Source organism: Suricata suricatta, chromosome 1 (assembly GCF_006229205.1).
Source record: "Suricata suricatta isolate VVHF042 chromosome 1, meerkat_22Aug2017_6uvM2_HiC, whole genome shotgun sequence".
Taxonomy (NCBI): Eukaryota; Metazoa; Chordata; class Mammalia; order Carnivora; family Herpestidae; genus Suricata; species Suricata suricatta.
The window spans coordinates 90,536,639-90,556,774 of NC_043700.1; the positions used below are offsets into that span (position 1 = coordinate 90,536,639).

General features: G+C 44.2%; 1 protein-coding gene across 11 annotated transcripts in view; it reads right to left on the bottom strand.

Annotated features, from left to right (window-relative positions):
• Nucleotides 1-20,136, bottom strand: part of JADE1 (jade family PHD finger 1) — a 58,701-nt gene that overhangs the window by 23,598 nt on the left and 14,967 nt on the right. For 8 of the 11 annotated variants that reach the window (XM_029941060.1, XM_029941051.1, XM_029941038.1 and 5 more), the window contains 4 exons: nucleotides 17,734-17,811; nucleotides 6,944-7,029; nucleotides 3,788-3,945; nucleotides 1,501-1,688 (listed from right to left, as the gene is read on the bottom strand). In XM_029941060.1, the coding sequence (XP_029796920.1) occupies nucleotides 1,501-1,688; nucleotides 3,788-3,945; nucleotides 6,944-7,029; nucleotides 17,734-17,785 (484 nt within the window). In that variant the 5' untranslated portion in view covers nucleotides 17,786-17,811. Of the gene's footprint in view, nucleotides 1-1,500; nucleotides 1,689-3,787; nucleotides 3,946-4,345; nucleotides 4,499-6,095; nucleotides 6,155-6,558; nucleotides 6,602-6,943; nucleotides 7,030-17,733; nucleotides 17,812-20,136 lie in introns of those variants that run through there. The other 3 variants (XM_029941064.1, XM_029941069.1, XM_029941074.1) reach the window with 3 other exon arrangements.

The following is a 20,136-nucleotide window of genomic DNA, read 5'->3' on the forward strand; positions in this document are numbered from 1 at the left end:
GCTCTGCAGTTATTTTTTACCATTATAAAGACCAATAAAAATAAACATCTTTAAGCATATGTTCAATTTATGTTACAACTGCATCAACTGTCTTGCTGAAAGTATTCCACACTATCTTTCAATCTGGTAAGTCAGGCCAGACTCGTTGCTTAAACCAACCCCAAACCCCCCAGTGTCTCTGGCTGTACCCCTCCTGCCTTAACACAGGACACCTAGACAGTCAAGTGCATTACACTGGCCTTTACACAGCTACGACAAAGCACAACTTTATCATCTTTGAAGCGGGAACTGAATGGTAATGCATCCAAGGGAGCTCTGAAAACTTACAAACAGACTGTAAAAGAGCCAAGCTTCCTGGCTTGCTAATATCCTGGCCACTGATCCCTAAAAGCAGGGACCTCTGGAGATGCTTTCCCAGCTCAGTCTACACCACTGCTCCCATGCCACAGGCTGGTGAGCAGCGTGGCAGCACGACAAGCTTCTGGCATGTACCAGTCCCCGTCCTAGGCTCAGGGACTGACTGACACAACACAGAAACAGTCATTGTCCCTCAGGGCTTTCAAGTCTACCACCAAATACTCTGTAAATATTTACTGTGTGCCAGACAGCCACCAAACACCTCTCTCCCACCCCAGTTGCACAGCACAAGTTCTAATTAATCCTCAGTCTCTCACACGGAACCCAGACTTGACCTCAGTGGTCCTGCTCATTGCAACACTTCACGCGGCCCTTGGAGATCAGAGGTGGCAAGTGAGATGAAACCCACGTGCCATCCTGGTCTTAACACCAGGACGTGCCAGTAAATGAGGTACAAAAGCTCCAGGCTATACATACACACAAAAAGAACTTACAGAAAATAAACCTGACAGGTGGAGGAACACTCAGCTAAGGCAGGGGCCCTCATGGAAGGAGAGCCGGGACAGAGGTGAACAGGGAAAAGCGGAAAGCACTCCAGGCTCGGAGAACTCAAGGAGAATCATAAAGGTGAGATACACAAGAGGTGTGTTAGAAAATGGTGAGCTTGGCTGGAGCAGAGTTTACTATGAGAAACACGGGCCACAGCTAAGGAAAGGATGTGAGTGGCATTGCAGTAAAAAAACAAACACACAAATAAAACACTAAAGCAGGAAACTGTGTGGACCAGACCCTCCTGTCACCTTGGGAAGTCAGTTCATTTCTCAGGGCTTCAGTCCCCTTGAGGTAAGTGAGTGAGGGGAGTGGATCAGGGCAGAGATGGGGAATCCTGCCTCCACACCCACCGACAAACCCCTCATCAATCCCACCACTGTCTACCAGCCGCCCACAGATGGCATCCATCTGAACACATGTGCCAGGCAGACAAGCTGATCTCCAAAACACAGAGCCCACGATTCTGAGACTGAAGCTATGACGGAGCCGGCTTCACCAGGCCATGAGGAGCTTCTACTACTCGCCCAGATGCCTACAATTCTTCTCTACTGGTCATTTGTTAATAAAACAACACAACCCATGGTCTCTCACCCATCTCCTTAAATTCCTCGTTGGTCAGCTCCAGCCATGCAGCATCCATGTCGTTGAGGTCGTAACGACACACATTGTCAGCCAGAGTCCGGATATCAACGTAGCCCAACTCTGGAGGCTCTGAGCCTGGTGACACAATGTATTTCTTGGGCCTGATGAACATGAGGGATTTCTCTTCAGACACGACCCTAGTGAACAAGAAAACAAGGGAGCCAGGTTACCCTTCCTGCCACATGAAAGTAAGTCCTCACAAGGCCCAAAGCTTGCTTCCATCTCCAACATCCTAACCCCCAGGCTCTCACTGGACAAACAGGTTTAAAACCCTAACGTCACTGCTAATAAAACGAAGTAGAAGTGTCCCCCAAAATGAAAAAGATACAAGTGAAAAAACAAAAAGTCCTCAAAACCAGCTCTACCAGCTTTTTCCAACTGGCTTCCCAGGATCCCGCATGCCCTGAGCAGGAATTGCCTAGGAAGGCAGTTGCTCTGCTGGCAACATCTCAACACCTAACTTGCAAGAGTTTAGGATGAAATCACTTTCCACCAATCAGGCCTGACCACCCTGCTGAAGACCCAGCTTTAGGTTCAGGCAGGGCAATGCATGGCAGAACACTGCAGAGCCAAGGGGACAAACCCATTGCCTCTAATCTTAAAAATAAAACTAGGTCTTGGGGCACCTGGGTGGCTCAGCCGGTTGAGTGTCCGACTTTGGCTCAGGTCATGATCTAGGAGTTCGTGGGTTCAAGCCCCACATCAGGCTCTGTGCTGACAGCTAGCTCAGAGCCTGGAGCCTGTCTTCGGATTCTGTGTTTCCCTCTCTGTCCCTCTCCTGTTTGCGCTCTCTCTCTCTCAAAAATAAATAAAACATTAAAAAAATTTTTTTGAATAAAAATAAAAGTAGCCCTTGTCAGTCACTAAGCAGCCTAAGAATCCAAGAGGCCTACTAGTCAAGTGGGGGGCTCTCCCATACACTCAGGATCTCCTTAGAACTGCCAACCTCTCCCCCAATCTGGTAAGACCTGGAGAAGAGCTTTCCACCACACTCCACTCAAAAGAAATGACAGCACACAAGACCCAATCACCGCCGACATGGAATGAAGGGCCCTCTTCCTAAAGACAAAGGCCCAGCATCAGAGCCCCACACACCCACCATGTCAGGAGCTTGTGTGAGCATCAACAAGTGGTCGAAGGGGTGTCAAAGTACTTTCATCAACCTTACAATTACCAGAGTCATTTTATCTACATGACACTCAGATAGGCAAACCAAAGGTTATTTCTCCTACTCAACTAAGAGCTAGGTTTTAACTACAAACTCCAGAAGCCGTGGTACCACATACTTCTCTGATGCTAGACTCCCCCACTTCCCATCCCCCGAAAAAAGATTCAGGGAGGAATTCCTGGACTGGGAGTGCCAGCACTCAAACAGCTGGAGTTGTGCCCCAGATGCAGATTCTAAGGCAAACGGGTGTTTATCCTGCAGAGCCCAGTAGAACATTCCACTCCATAGGCCAGGAGTCCAGCCTATGAGGGGATCTGATTAATCATTTAAGCCTGCATATTTATGTGGACATTTGTCACGGATCCCAAAACAACGATAATCAGCAACAGTGAAAGAGTCCACTTCAAAAGCAGGCAGTTGAGTGACAACACAGCAGAGAAACCAGGTGCTAGCTGAGCACAAAGGCCCTGAATCCTCTCTCCCTTGTGAGAAGCTTCCAGGTCAGCTGAGCAAGATAGCAAAGAAACAAGCAAACTGGCCCCAACTTTATGTAGAGGGGAGTCATCAAGGACATGGACCCTCAACACCCTTCACGGGAAAAGTACTCTATAAAGTAAATCCAAAGAAAGCCCGGCAAGAACTGGGCAAAGTCCACCCACAGGAGAATTCCTCAAATACAGTCCTCCTCTTAAGCCTCCCTTCCACCTAACCCTGACCTGGCAATCCCCGCAATCCTGAACAAGCCGAGCCCTCACTCCTCTCCAGAGTGAAGATGATCTGGGGGTAGGAGAGGGGCAAGTACAGGAAGAAAAGAAATTTTCCCAGTCAGTTCCCAAAATGTCTTGGAATTTGCCCTCCTGAGAGCGCAGCACCTTCCCAAGAGAGCCAGAATGTGAAGTCTGGAGGCCTGTGACCCTCAAAAATCACTACCCTGTGGACCAAAAACGTGTTTCTACACATTTCTATTGCCACTTGAGGCCTCATTATTTCACTGCTAACTCAAACACTGCTCTTCTCAGGCACTTGGCTGTCAGGGCAGAAAAGCAACAGCAGGTGGAGAGGCACTACCTGGCCACAGGCTGAGGGATGGTCCCAGGGCTCACGGGCACCTGAACCCCTTTCTCCCACTCCTGTCTCCAGGGATCTGCCAACACATAGTACTCATCTGGGTTCAGCTGATAGGAGTCATGCAACTTCATAGCGGTGATCAGGTCTGTCCTAAACACCTGGAAAGGGAGAGAAAGGGTCACTGACATTTGGTATTTGCATTCTTATTCAGAGTGCTGGCAGCTGCAGGGTAACCATGGAGCTGCCGCAAAACAAGGTCACTGTATCAGCAGAGACCCAGTCTGACCTATGATAGGAACCCCTCAGCGGGCCACACCCTTGGCCTTTCAGGCTTGGGGCAGCATGGCTCACTCTATCCTCTCATTTCCTCATCAACTCCACAAGCCTGCGGTGTCTCTGACAAGCCACAGAGAAACCCCATTGTCCTCCCGAGAAACCTTATGAACTCTCAATTCAAAAGAGGGCGACTGAAAACACACACCCAAAAATCTGTAGAAAGCAGCATTTCACTCAAAGGTGCTCTTTTGGTACATGTTTAAGAAATAAAACTCCACTAACCATTTAACAACTTCAAGCCAAAACCCAGAACCATCAGGGCCTCTTCTATAGTCAGACTGCAGCCACCCAGTCCCTGCCACCCAGGACACCAGGGCTTATGGCAAGGTGTCTGGGGAGTCAGGTCCTGATTGGCAGGTGCCACGCAGATACAGGCTGGAAAAATATGGAAGAGAAGCAGTGACATACCAATGGGGTCAAGTCAGAAAGGGAGCTTGTAAAGAACATGTTTACATGCCTTTACGTGGCATAACTTCTACAAGGGAAGCAACATTTGTGGGGAAAGCAGGGGAAGGAAGGAGAGGAAAAGAAAGAAGTAAGCAAGCTACTATATCCTCTTTACACTGGGCCAATATTAGACCCACAAAACTCAAAATCACCCTGTACTGAGGGAGCAAGGGTGGTGCCCACATGCCCGCTCCTCCTGATGAAGGACATGACAGGAGCACGGCGACACAAGCCAGCCATAGCCTCATCCTCCGTCCTCCGTCCACTGGTGTCTCAGGGCTACATAACGAAGCTCCAACCCTGGCATTAGTGCTGGCCCAAAGCTGTATTTGGCACGAAGCAAGCCTGCATACGTAAGCTACACTCTGTTTACACAAGTCACAATGCTGAACTCTCTCTTCTTGGGACAGGGAGTTCTTTCTTATGCTACTAAGCACAGTTCACATTATATGCCTGCTAACAGGCCCATATTTGTTTCTCCTGATGGCTTTTCAGACTGGTGATCACTTTAATCAACTTCACCATAATATAGTCTGAGGCAGTGTCTGAATAAAAAGGCCATTTCTCCAGCCAGCCATTTCTCAACACCAACTTTTCCCTAGTATGCTACTTCTTATTTCTAAAGAAACAGTAACAAGGAAGAACCTGGCCGTGAGGCCTCCACAAAAGCACAACTAAGATCAGGTTCCCTGACCGCACTGAGCCGCCTGACGCACTGGTCTGCACAAGACCTTGATCATCTGTGCCCTCCTCACAAAGAGGAAAATCCTTTAAAACAAAAATCACAGGTCTACGTCTTCAGGGAGCACGTCAGTTAAAGAATACATTCCAACTAAGTCTTATAAGTAATAAATAAGAGAGTCTATCAAAGAAGGAAAAATCCAACTGAAGCAACAGGATGAGAACAGGATGGCCCACCATTCCTTTACTGAAAGACTCAGAGGAGGATGTCAAGAAGTGAAATAGATGCCCTACATGAATTTCCAAGCCTCTGGCAGAGTTCAGAGTTAATGCTAACCTAAATGTAAAGTAGTCTGAACTAACTGCCGAATTCAGAGAATTTTCGGAAAAAAAAAAAAAAAATCAGAAACAAAACCTGTTTCAGGGACAAGGCCGGCCCCACCATGCTGCTCAGCCCCGCCTCACTGCCTGGCGCTCAACACGCCCCGGCCCAGCTTTCCTAATCGAGTTGCTCCGTATTCTTGCCCTCAAGTGATCAGAGTTCAGTGGTTGTGGAGGCAGCACAGAGAACTAGAGAAATAAATGCAGGCAGAGCCACTCCAACACCACAGAAAAAGAGGGGAGCACTGCAGGTTCAAAGTGACAAAGGCCTAGACTAAGCAAGGCAATAAAATGGCCACCTGCCCATGAAGAATTGATCTAATGTCTCCTGGGATGGTTTTCCACGATTTAAAAAGATATAAAGTACATTTCCTCATGGAGAATGTTATTCCACAACTAAAAATTCCTACACTGCTCAACAGTACCCCCAGCACTCCCATTACAGTCAGAGAAAACAAAGTACCTGGTGGAACGCAGGCCTCTGCTCTGAAGCTACAGGATGAGGTGCTCTTTGAAGTCATCCTGTTAAAGACGCAGCACAAAGCAAGGGGCCAAACCAAAAGCTCTCTTCCCCACAACCTGCCCACCTGAAAACTGTGATATACTAAAATGTCCTTTACTCAGCCATTTAAACCCTCAGAGCCTGGCAAAGGTTGTCAAAGAAAACGTATCTCAGGACTGGTAGAAGCCCATTACAATAAAGGCCAGCAGAGTAATGCACCTAAAAGCAACTGTAAATAAAGAGACAATAGATAACAGGTTGGCTGGTAGGTAGACAGATAACAAAATGTGGAGAAGGGAATTATAAGTTAATAAACAAACTGAAAAGAAGGGGGGAAAGCCTTAAGCGTAATTGCCAAAACAAAACTCCCAGAATTACAATGGGTTGTTGCCAAATAAGCCACAAATTCATGGCCAAAACTAACTTGAGGCTGGCAGTGACTGGCAGCAGCCGAACCCGCTCATCTCCTGGCCAGAGGAAAAGTTGTTGGGAGCCAGCAAAGATGAAACAGAAAAGAAAAAAAGAATATAATTAATAATAATAGCTAACATTTACTACTGAGCACTCTTCTAAGTGCTTAGTATGTATTAACGTCTCTGTATTAACCCACTTAATCCTCACAAGAATCCTGAGGCAAACACCTGTGTTATCCCCGTCTTACAAATTTGGAAACAGAGGCACAAACAAGTTAGGTAGCTTGCCCGTGATTGCAGAGAGGCATCAATTTCAACCAATCAGGTGTGTGCCAATCATATGTTTTCATGCACACATATAGGACATGCACAGTCACACCATCACTCAGGAAATACCTCTGAAGGTTTTCGATCTTCATGTCTGGAGCACGAACCTCTCCTGTGCTGGGATCGGGAATTTTGTGACCAAGTAGTTGAAAGGCCTAAAGATAAATAAATAACCGAAGAGAAACAGTTAAAAGCACACAAATCACTGTGCACTCACAGGGGTTTTTTAAACCAACTGGGCGAGGCTTACCTCAGCACCTCCCCATAACATGAGCCTCGATTCGATGCTCCTCCACTCCCAGTGCTGACTAAAACCACTCACTTTCCAGAGCAGGCCTAACAAGCTCACTCTGGTTCTTGCTGGGTAGCCCACTGGAGGGAGGGCTTTTAAGACCATCATGCATGTGGAGCCTTCATCTGTAAGCCTGAACTTCTTATGAGGTTCAAAGTCTCACACGCTGGTAACATTATATACAATCCTAATGCCACTCCCTAAAACTTAAAAAAAAAAAAAGTTTTGACTCCACAAAACATAAAAATGTAGCATGCCCTAGAACAGGAAAGCTCTGAGACTGCACTAGACTAGGTGCTATGGCAAATAACCTTTTAAACTGCCTACACCCTTTTCCCAAGAAAAAGCCAACTGGCTCTTTTCTGTGCCTTTCTTCCACAACCAAATAACTAATGCTCTATTATCCAGCATCTCCCCTACCAAGCCACAAAATCTGGAAGCCCTACCAGGGTACCCATGTCTCCTAATTGTTGCCATGTCTGAGCTCCTCTCAGGCCCGAAGACCTCTCTGCAGCAACAACTCCCTCCTGCTTCAGATGCTTCCTCAGCCTGGGTGGCAATTCTCTTTCCTGGTGTCCACTTTGTGGTCCTTTATCTTCTATGCATCCGGTAAATATTAGGGTTTCTCCTTCCTGTTCCAAGTGCTCTCCCCAAGAAGCACCTAACCCTGCCCAGGAGACTGTCAGACTTGCATTCCCACACTCACCTCCCTCCCAAGCTCCATGTCCATGTTCACAGTCAGATAAGACATAAAGCTCAGGGTTCCTTAGATCAGTCAATTCGGCATGACAAAAACTGGCCTCAATATTTTACCCAAACCTCTTGTTCCTCTTCTATTTCTACTTTGATGAATACGACTACCAGTGCTATTAGAATTCAGAAACCTAAGAGTCATCCTAGACTTTTCTCACTCATGGCATATCCGATCAATGGCCAACTTACATTCAACACCAACTACCCAATACCTTAGACTCCCAGCCTCTTTTCTCCCCACCTCCGCCTCTGCCTCCTGTCACTTGTTTTATGATCAGCTGCAGTGGCCTCCTGTTTGTGGGTACCATACCACCACAGGAGCTCTCAAACGGCCCTCACAACCACCTGCAGTGGGTGTCTAACTAGCTCTCTAATTACTCACCTCTATCCTGAATACACACAGTACTGTTACCCAGAAATTAACACCCCCCCCACCCTGCAAATAAAAGCCCTGAGGGAGTTGCATTCTACCAACAAAACCACTTTCCACTCAAACAGGAAGCTCTTATCTCCATGGATTCCAGAGACAAAGGACAGAGAATCAAAGCTCCCTTAAGACCTTGGAGAGGTGAAGAAACAGATTCCCTACATAAGCCTATCATCAGATTTGCACTGACCCGAGACTAAAGGAGATTTCCAAACTCCTTTCTGACTGGGAAGACATGGGCACTCCCCCTGATCACCAGTTCTGAAGGCTGTTAGTGGGTCAACTGACTGCTGTTAGGTTAGCAGAATTAGATTTCCTACAGGTGGCCCTACCATACTATTCAGTAAATATTTTAGAAAATTCTTCTTTGAAAAATAATAAATATACCTCGTTAGACTCCAATGAGTAAGAATGTTTCACTCCCACATTGAAAGAAATATTCTGAGCACAAACAGGGGTGCTAACCCAACTTGCAGAAGTTCTAAATCTGGTCATCAGTGGAAGAAAAGAAGATAGAAGCCAAGTGAGGAACCTGGAGAGAGGTGGGTGGCTCACATTTTTAGGCAGGCCCCCTTTCACCGTCTGGTCCTGCAGGCTATCCTCCAGCCAGCCCACAGGCAGGAAGAGACAGGGAAGAGTGACAGCAACTCTAGAATGATGCCCAGGGGTTCATGAAGGAGAAAGATGCAGGGCAGAAAAGGGCAAGGCCTCTTTCCTTTGAGTTCCTATGAGAAGGCTTAGAAATGATAAGAAAACCAGAAATTTTTAAAGAATTTTTAAAGAATCGCTCAACTTTAAAAATGAACATGGGGCAAGAGGAAGTGAGTCTTTATAGTCAAATACTTTCAAAGTTAAAACAGAAACAGCAAACTTGCTCATTCTTGCCTCCTCCTGGGGATCTGTCAGAGGTAGTTTCCCAGGTAGTTTCCAAGGTTCCCAGGAAGTGCAAAGCTTTGCTGGACAAGAACACAATCCAAGTAATGGCAGTGACTTAGAAGCTTTTTCTAGGGCTGCTTTTATATTCTTGAAAAAATGTCTTGCCACACTTGCTTTTAAAATCGGATATCCAAAGATGTTACAAAATTGGGTATCTGATTGTATTATCCAAGAGAAACTCTGGTCTACCCAGAAATAGTCTGTTTCTCTTTCTTTTAATTTACCTAATGCAAAAAGAAGAGAAAACGTAATCTATTAAACTGACTTTGGAGAAAGGGAAAGGAGAAAGACAAGGGAAAAGGCAAAATTTCAATTATAACTGAAAAAATGGATGTCTATAAAAGCCAAATGCCAGTAATCACCCAAATATCTACCAACAAACTAAATGAGTGAACAATGGTATCCATACAATTTATTATCCAAATTACGGTATATCTATACAATGGAGTACTACCTCGCAATAAAAAGAGAGAGATGTTGATACATGAAACATGAATTAATTTTGGAATAGCTGTGGAATGAAAGACAGACAAAAAGAGTACATATTCCCATTATTCCATTTACATAAAACTCTGCAAGACATAAACTAATCTACAGTGACAGAAAGTAGATCAGAGGTTGACTAGGGAAAAAAGAGAGGGAAGAATTATCTTGAGTGTTATGATTTCATGGGTATAAACATTTCAAAATGTATCAAAATGAATACCGTTCATTTATTTTTAACAGTTTATTTATTTTTAAGACAGAGACAAAACACGAGCGGGGGAGAAGCAGAAAGAGAGGGAGACCAGAATCTGAAACAGGCTCCCAGCTCTGAGCTGTCAGAACAGAACCCAATGCGTGGCTTGAACCCAGGAACCGTGAGATCACGACCTGAGCTGAAGTCAGACGCTTAGCCGACTGAGCCACCCAGGCTTACCTCAAAGTGTATACTTTAAATGTATGCAAAATAATAAGGGATGATTTTCTATCATCCAGTAACAGTAAAGGAAAAGATAATGCTCCATTTTACACTACATAGGTGGTTGTATATGAAACCTAGATTTCCCTGCTGAATGTGAGAATGTGACCAGGGAACCAGAGGGCCCTTTCATGTCCAGCAGTGGGTGTATGTTCCTGGTGATCTCTTTCTGGTTTACTTGCTTTCGACATTATGTCAAGAGCCATCAGGCACAAGACACAGATACCTATTTACAACATATAGCACACCTAAGTTGATTTTGTCCACAGAGTAGATTCTCAAAAAATTTTAAGTGGAAAAATATACAGTGTTGCTGAGGACAAAGCAATTTAGCATTCATGAGAATGCTCAAATGAGAATCACTGAAGGTGGCAAGCACCAAAATATACCCATTTTACCTATTAGGAAATAGGCTTTAAGAAAGAAAAAAAAGAAGATGTGCTTTTGTGCCCTAGGAAAACAAGGTCATGGAAAATAATACATTTAAAGACACCCTGGTGGGGCCACTGCTTCCTGACAGGAATGCACTGACATCTACAGGCAATAGACTAGTCTTGATAATATCACACCACCTCTCCCTTCAGCCATGTTCACTCCAGGCATCTCCCAATTAATCAAGAAACTCCCAGGATATTATTCAAACAAGAAAATGTTTGCATCCCCATTTAACTAAAAAAAAAAAAGAAAAAGAAAAAGAAAAAAGTTATGTCTATGGGGAGCCTGAGTGGCTCAGTCAGTTAAGCACCTGACTCTTGATTTTAGCGCAGGTCAAGATCTCACGTTTGTGAGATCAAGCCCCAAGTCAGGCTCTGCTTGTCAGCATGGAGCCTGCTTAGGATTCTGTCTCCCTCTCTCTGCCTCTCCCCTGCTTGCATGCATTCGCTCTCAAAATAAAGAGGCATTTTTTTAATGTTAAAAAAAAAGTTGTTATAAAACTTTTTTTTCAAAGTACATTGGGTGAAAACAAACAAAACAAATTAAACCAGAATTGAGAGTGTATCAAATACCACAAGAAACAGGAGACAGTGACATTTGCTATAGCAAAACTCTAGCCACTTTTAAGTTCTTAAAACCATGCACTATGATTACACTTGGTGGTGCTGCATTTTGTTTTTGTTTCTGTAATGGTAACGTTTAATGGCACACTAAGCTAAGACTATACTAAGTGAAATTCTTTTATTTTCTTGTTACTTTCAGGAGGCACTGGGAACTCTAAAAATTTGGCAATGATATCTAAAACTTACTTTATTGTCCACACATAAGATACAATTACCTCAAGTTAAGTCTACTCTAGTGACTTTAAAGTGAGTTGAAAAATTCTGGACATGTACACAGTTTAAGAACAATTCTCTATTAAAAAGACAAAAACATTCTTATTAAGCATTGAAAAGAATGAATGGAGAGAAAACATCTTGTTTTGTTTGCGTATTCCCCAACTCCCACTGAAACAGAACTTTGTGGAATAACAATACAAGTTATAAAAGGTTCACAGATCACAGCATCACGAGCATGAGTCTTCTACATGTACAGAGCATTCCGAATCCTGCTTTCTTGTCCAACTAGGCAGGTGTCTCGAATACTCTCATTTGAAATTAAAAACAGCCATGCTTCCTGCCCTAGATCTAAAATAAGGAAAAACCTCAAAAGTAAATCTAATACACATTGTAAACACCGCCCACATTGGTAACTCATGTGTGATAAGCCAAGGTACATGGTGCATGAAAGGTTCAGAAATTACAATGAATGGTGGTCTGGGTTCACACCACCACAAAATGCAAACTATGAAGGAACCTCACCACTATTAAATGGCAAATCTCCTGTACCTCAAACACTACTTCTGGACACCAAATACCACACTGGTGTCTTCAGGATGTTAAAACAGCCCAACAAACTAAGGCACTTAGGACCTGCAAGTATCAAGTCTAGAAGGCCAGCTGGTGTCACAAAATTGAGCAGACCCAAGACACACACCTATGCATGATTTCAGGGCTAGGGACAGCCCCGTGCAAGTAAAGCAGTGCTGTGGAAATTCCCACCATAAAGTAAACAAGTTTAAAGAAGTTTCTTATCTTTTTGCTTTAAATGATAGAAGACAGGCCTCTAAAACAATAGCTGTTTCTATAGTGGCTGACCCTACACCTCCTACAGTTCCTCCATTCTTCCAAAATACAAAAACTTAATGCATATATTCAAAAAACTGGCTCAGGAATATTCAACATAAATATACAGTCTGTTTTCAACCGACACACAAATGTGTCACAGTTACCCAGCACTCCTACCAACGTCCAAGTCCAATGGCTAAAGAAGACTAGTCCACGGACTAGATCATTTTGTGCTAATTGCTCCTCAATTGCATCCAAAGAGGATGCTCACCTCTGTCAACTTCAAAGCCAAGTCACTGTCAGGTTTGAAAAGGGGCAAAGCCATCTCTGTGGGCCTTAAGGAGACATGGGTTCAGCACACATTCTGAAATATTTGAGCCAAAACCCCTACATTTCAAGAATGCCTACACAACTCCTTGGTGTCACAAGATGCAACTGATGGAGGAAAAGAAACAAACTAAAACCATATTCGGGGCACCTGGGTGGGTCAGTTAGTTAAGCATCTGCCTCTTGATTTTGGCTCAGGTCATGATCTCACTGAGATCAAGCTTGAGTCTCTCTTTCCTTAGATTCTCTCTCCTTCTCTCTCAGCCCCACTCACTCACTCTCCTTCTCTCTCTCTCTCTCTCAAAATAAACATTTCCAAATCTAAAAAAAAAGTATAGTCAAATAAGAAATTTAAGTGGAAGGAGAGTTAACTTTCGTGCAAAAGAGAAACCAAAGACCTGCATGAAGGTAACCAAGCACAGCCAACTGAATTAAGAAAAATGAAGGCAAGTTATCAAAACCTTTAAGGGAACTCACTGAATGCAGTGAGACATTTAGTGGACATTTAATCCACTAAAAACTGTGGTCTCTCTTCACTGTTTATCTGTAAGCTGGAGAAGACCCAGAAAAACCGAAGTCCTCCCACAACTTTGTATTTACCACTCATCAACCTGCATTTATTACCACATGCAAAAATTAGCAGGTTTGAACAGTACTCGGCTCTCTTTTCTGCCCATTCATCATCACAGGTAATGGAGCAGAGCTCAACTGGATAAATGAAGGAGACAGAAATGTTTCAGGGACAATACAGGTGTGGCAACTGGGTGACCAAGGAGGGTTCCCAAAGGTACCTGGTCCCACACCCCCAGTAACAAACCACGCCTTCCCATAGGTAAGTCAACACAGCCCTGAAATTAGGAAATTCAACCAGAAAAGGAAGCCCTGCTTCACAACGTCAGGAAAACCTTTAAAGTACATTTCTCTCATTACTTGTTTAAAAAAAAAAAAATTTTTTTTTTTAATTTCCCTCTGGGCCTTTGACAGGCACATTTAAAAACAACCCAAAAACACCCAAAACATCATTTTCATTTCACTCCCTTATCCTAGCCAAAGATCCCATATTTGGGGGGGGGGGGGGGGATGTGCCAAAGGACAGTCTTCATTAAGTAATACGTAATTCTTGTCTTACTTGTACAGGAAAAAAATGTAAGGATGCTAATCAGAGCTGTTAACTGGCCTGAGATAACAATCCATAATTCCTGCCAAAAGAAAGGACACTTGATGTTTTAATTAGCTTTTGCAGCTTTATTGAAGATAAAAATGCAATCTCCTCTAGGTTTTGGAAATACTGAACAATAACTGGGGGATCCCATTCCCGCATTTGTCAAAACACCTAAGAACAGGGGATCCTGGGCTGGGAAACAGGAAGTGAAGGGCTTGTTTCCCTGGGCCACACCCTGGCACAATATATAACTTCAGAGACTGGCTAGGGCCACCGAGTCCCAGGAGCCCAGCAATTACAGACATGGCCTACAAATACCTAAACGTTATTTCATCCAACTGTAGGGCCAGTCCTCCACAGGGCACCTAGAGAAAGACTTCAACAGCTCCAACTGCAGCTGAATGAGTGCTTGCACTGGCACAGAAAATGCCTATCCAACCCCAACTGTAAATACCACACTGGTATTCCCCTGGATCAGGCCAGAAAACAAAGCAAAGGACTCCAGCCCCAGAGGCCAGCAGGGTCCAGCCATGGCTCCAGTCGGTGTTGGGGCCCACGCTGACGTCTGCAGCTGCCTCTCCTCCACTTGGACATGTTTTACATTGGCCTGGGAAGTGCTGCCAAAATTCTGTCAGGGCTGCAGGCTGGAAAGGCTAGGGAGTAGCCATTGTACGACCCAGTCCTTCTTGCAATCAGAGCTTTCCAAGTGCCCAGACCCAGCTGAGGATGGGCTCAGTTCTGTGGACCCAACTGCAAGGGCAGAAAGCACCCCAACCAGACAACCATAGGCTTACACCAAAGGATGGGCTCAAGCACAAATAGGCAGGCTGGTGCCAGAAGCCAATGCTGTGAGGCAGATGCCCTAAGAAAGGGTTGGAAGGGGTATTCCACGGAGTGGACATGTACATATTCTTATAAGTTTTGGCACTGCAAGAGTTCTTAATGAGACGTTTTCTTACTGTTATCATTGTCCACCATAATTACCAAATCATTAAGCCTAGACAGACAGCATGGCCATAAAGCATGAACATACGCTTTATACTGAACTACCTATGATAAAAAGAATGGCCCTCCTACCTTCTACTAAGAGGTATCATTCCCGTCCTCCACCAGGACCACTGGATTTCCAGGTCTAGCCTACAACAGGATAGAGCCCAGCTTCATGGCCTATCTAGGGTAACCTTCCAGTACCCTACACACATAAATGCTCCTTAATGCTCTGCCTCCACCTTCTTCAGGGAGACTAGCACAGACAGGAAGAAGTGTATTAAGAAGAAACTAGCTGTCATACCATTAAGGTGACTTTTGATGGACATGTTCCGGTGAACTGTGGGCACTCTCTTCTTCCACTCTAACAAGAGTTCTGGATGGAAATTCGTATTTAGATGAAATATTTGGTCTTCTAGGGCTGTTTCAGGCCTGTGTCCCCCAAAATTATTATTTTGAGCCTAATTCCTAGTACCTCGGAATGTGACTACACATGGATAAAAGCCTTTAAAGAGGTGATTAAGTTAAAATGAAGTCATTAGTGTTAACCCTAATCCTATCTCACTGGTGTCCTTAAGAGGACATTTAGACACACAAGAGACCCAGGAATACACATGTGCTCAGAAGAAAGACTATGTGAGGACCAGTAAGAAGGCAAGCCAAGGAGAGAGGCCTCAGAAGTCAGCAAACCTGCTGACATCTTGATCTTAGACTTCCAGAACTGTGAGAAAATAAGTTACCTGTTGCTTAAGCTACCCAGTCTGTGGTATTGGTTATGGCAGCCCAAAAGGACTAATACAAGGGCCTCTGGGGGCTATCAGGAGCCATGTTCAGAAGTGGACTAGAATGGGACATGGTCCAGAACTACACTGTCCAATACGGTAGTCACTAGCCACCTGTGACTTCTTTTTTTACATTTTAATTAATTAAAATTAAACAAAATCTTAAAACCTAGTTCCTCAATTACACTAGATTAGAACATTTATATCCTCTTGGGCAGCTCTAGACCAGAAAGGGAAAAGCTCTAAGTCTGAGAGAACATTTCAGAAGAACCTATATATTTTTTTAATTTTTAAGGTTTTATTTTTAAATAATCTCTATACCCAATGTGGGGCTCCAACTCACAACCCTGAGGTTAAGAGCTGCACGTTCTTCCAAATGAGCCAGTCAGATGCCTCCAGGAAAACCTTTACTAACCCAGTTAGAATTTCCTTGGGGAAGAAATGAAGCAGCAAAAGCAAAATTAATGCTCATACTGGGCATTATTAGTATGTGAAAGTAACTCCTGAAACCTTCTTCTGAACCTAAAAAGCAAGACTTTTTTTAAAAATTGCTGTAGGACAAAACTACAAGCAAGCATTTACAGAGTACTAATGACTCCTGAGAACACTCTAGCAGGTACCATAGGGGCAGAAAAGAAGTATCTCTGCATGGTTTTGCCTCAAGGAGTAAAAAGCCTAAGTAAATATCAGAGAAAGCAGGTAGTGAGGGCTGTGCAGTGGCAAGTGCCACGAAGTTCAGAAGGCACTCCCAAGGGCTCTGCCAAGTGGTTCTGCAGGTGCCTGGCACAGACCCTCAACACCTTTCTTGAAGTTAAAGGAAAAGCCCTTCTCTCTGGAGCCCCCGATCCCGTGTGTCTCTCCTCCCTCACCCAGTTGACTTTTCCCTGTGCCAAATTCAGCAGCTCGCACCGTCTGCCCCCAAAGTCCCAATCCCTTAGTTCCTCAAGCCCAGCCCTTCATGATGTAGTCACAGTTTACCACCCAAAGTACCCCAAACACCTGACACCCCTCCTGGAGGCACCAAATCTACTTCTCACCATCCCATGCCTGTACCCAAAACTCCCAACCAGAATGCTGTATTGGAGTTCTTCTGTTTTTCATGCTTCTGGTCTCGCCCCCTATGCTTCTCATGGCTTAGCAGCCAAGCACCACTTTCTAACTTGCAGCTTTTACACTGCTGCAAACTTGGAAGACCAGAGAACTAAAACTAATCTATTTGTATAAAAACTATTTCATCCCTTGGGACCTGCACAACTTTCAACTCCTCTGTGTTTCCCTGGCCCTCCCATCCTCTGAATTCATGCTGATATATATATACAATTCTACTCAGCACCAAAAAGACAGGTCTATCACTTCCCTAGTGACTCTCTGTCAGAACTGGATTTTATACATATCTAAGACAAAGTTCCCTGAAAGCAGGCCCAATACCTTTCCCATTATGCAGCAGGGCAAGCACACTTCTCTAGTTTAATCTACAGTGTAAAACAAGCTGATGGGCTAGAGCTCAGGTACCGTGCCAGGTACAAAATTTCCTTTTTGTTATCTGAGGAAGCTCTTCATGTAGTCTGTTAGCTTCTCAATATACAGAAGCTATGTGACATTTATTTTGACTGCCTGGAAGCCAACTAACTTCTGGTTCTCAGCTGCACTGTGAAAATATGGATACGGTCATGCTAAAAATCAAGTGAAGAGCACGGACTCCTGACTTAACTAAAAACCCTTACTTAATATTTTTACAACACACCAGGCAGTCTTCAATCTCCCTCTGGAGTTGGACTAGTTGATAATTATCTGGCTTCGATTAAGTTGCCTCTTCATAAACAGCCAACTCTAAGGACCATAAATGATGTTTAGGAAAAATAGACACACCAGTGACTCCTGGAACTGAATTTTTCATCCTTGGATAACAAACAGGAAGGCTGAGGAATGCCCGCCTGCAGTCAACCTCACCAGAAAGATTTGGTTACAAACCTGCAGTATCACACTCAGATGTGATTCTCCAGGCTTGGCTTTCTCTGACCTGCCTGATAAGCGAAGGGCCTGAGCTATTTAAAGCATTACATTAAAAAATCATGTTTTTACACTGACCCAAACGCTGGTAGGCTCCAAGAACAACAAAGCAGGACTTACTGCCATTGTCGTCAGAATCCTCACTGCTGCTGGGAAGCCGACCTCGTTTCATGATCTCCCCGGGAAACAGCAGGCAGCCTGCAAAGCAATGAGACAGCACTTAACCCAAGATGATAATACACAATCATCAAGTTGTGCTTCAGATGGGAGCCCAGGATTTACAGCATACAAAAGCAAACAACCAGCTTTAAGGGGCATTTGAATTGTAAACAGTAAAAAGACCAAGGATACATAATTAGGCACGATCATTAACAGAACAGGTTCAAAAAAAGGGGTTGAGGGCTGGAGAAGTCACAGGTCTCCCAAAGGTGCCAGGTTTCTCTGTAGTTCCAGTTGACATTATCACTACCAACTAACTACTCCAGGAGCCTTTTTAGCTGACGGGCGGCAAGCACTGCAGAAAAAAACCCGCGGCAATGAGCACAGTGCTTCCTCGCTACAGACAGATTCATATTTTACGTGTGGGGGGCGGGGGACGAGGCTGTGCCTGAATGTGTGAATATTTACACTGCACTGGGCATGATTATGCTTCTCAGGCAAATTTTGCTAAAATAATCCTAAAAGCCAAATAACCTGGAGTTCTAGGAACAAAACAAACGGGGGATTAGGAAAGCAAATACGTCCTCCAGCCATCTCCAACCCCTCAGCATTCACAGCTGGAACAGGATGGGACCAGACATATAATTTCTGATCCATCTCCCTCCTCTTTATTCATGAGAAAATTGAAGCCAAAAAGTTTAAGCAGCAACTTGCCCAAGGTCATACTGTAAGCAAGAGCTTCAAATTCTAAAACCAATTTCACTGCACTTGACCCACGTCCTAATAGCCTGGTCCAACAAACGTAACCTAGCCAAACACACCTGGCCTGCCTTGCTGACTCCTTCCAGATGATAAAAGGCCCCCAGCAACACCAGGTAAGAGAATGACTGCACTCAGAGCAGTGGACCGAGATTAAGAGCCAGTCAATGAACTTTGTAAGTCATATGGTCATAATCACACAGGCAGGTCTCTAAAGAAATCCAAAAAGCTTTTTTTCCAAACTGAAATCACAAACCCCCTAGACATTTTTAGGACCTGATCTTACTGCATAGGAATGATTCCCAATGAAGGAGGAGGGCTTTTCAAATGGTAAGTACCCATCTAGTCCATCAGAAAAGAACATCCCAAGGTCCCCTTCAGTGGGAAATCACAGCATTAGAATGTGGTGTGTTTCCAAAAGCATGACACACAGGCATGGTATGGAATAAAATGTTGAGAACCACTGTGTTAGAACAAGACAGAAATTAGAAACCCAAAGCTCTACTCTAAAATGAACCTATTAAAAGTGCAGACTAAAAAAAGCAGAACACATCATACTGTTCCCACCTACCAACAAACAGACCTACATGATTCACTCAAATACTCAGGCCCCTAATCTAGAATTCTAACATTTTATATTTTCTTTCTGACACACTTGCCAGTTAAGGTTTGTGAGTTTTTGTTTACCAAATGATTCTTCAATAGAAGAATTTACCAAGTGGAAGCCCAGACAGGAGTCATGATCTGGGTCATGGGCTACCTTATGGGCTAGAGTTTCATACTGTGGGGCAGGGTCACGGTCCTAAAACCCACCCACCCCTTTTCTGCAGAGCCCCCTTCACCCATAACTAAACACCCAGCAATTTAGAACTTGGCCTGGGGCAGGCCCATTCCATTCAGAAGCTTCCACCGCCAAACACCTGTAGCCTACCTCCCACTTGGAATGACTATCTTCCTTGCCCTGTCACCATGTGCCAAAAATTGACATTTAAACTCTCCTCCAACCTTTCAGAGAAGGCACCCACCCCTCCTTAGCTCCCAAAAGGAGGCACAAAGAACAAAAGGCAAAAGCAAAAGACCACATATTCCTAACAACCAGCTTCAGCTTCTCAAGGCCTAGGTTACCAAAGAGCTTTAAAAAAAAAAGAAAAAGAAAAAAGAAAAAAAGGTGGTGGGGGGGAGAAAGAAAGAAAGAAAAAAAATGCTACCTCAAGAGGAATTCCTTAAAAGTACTGTGTGATGTGGCACAAGAAGGGTGCGGCTCCCACCTCCTGAGCAGGTGTGTAAGAACTGAGAAGAAAGAGTGGAGAAAGCCCAGGAAACACTCCCCAGCTAGAAACAAGGAAACCAATGGTGATCGTATCTCCAGATTCAGTCAACTTAAATTTATCTAAGGAGAAGAGCTTGAAGAACTTAGAATCAGAATATTTTTGAATCAAAAAGCATTCCCCGCCTAGCGTTCAAACACAACTCCCAGAGAAAACAGTCACTAAATAAAAAAAGCAAGTACTGGCCAAAATAGAATGATGCTCCTAAACACATATAAAACACTCTCTCAAGCAAAATTATACAAGTAAAAGAAGAATAAAAATAGTCTCTTTATCC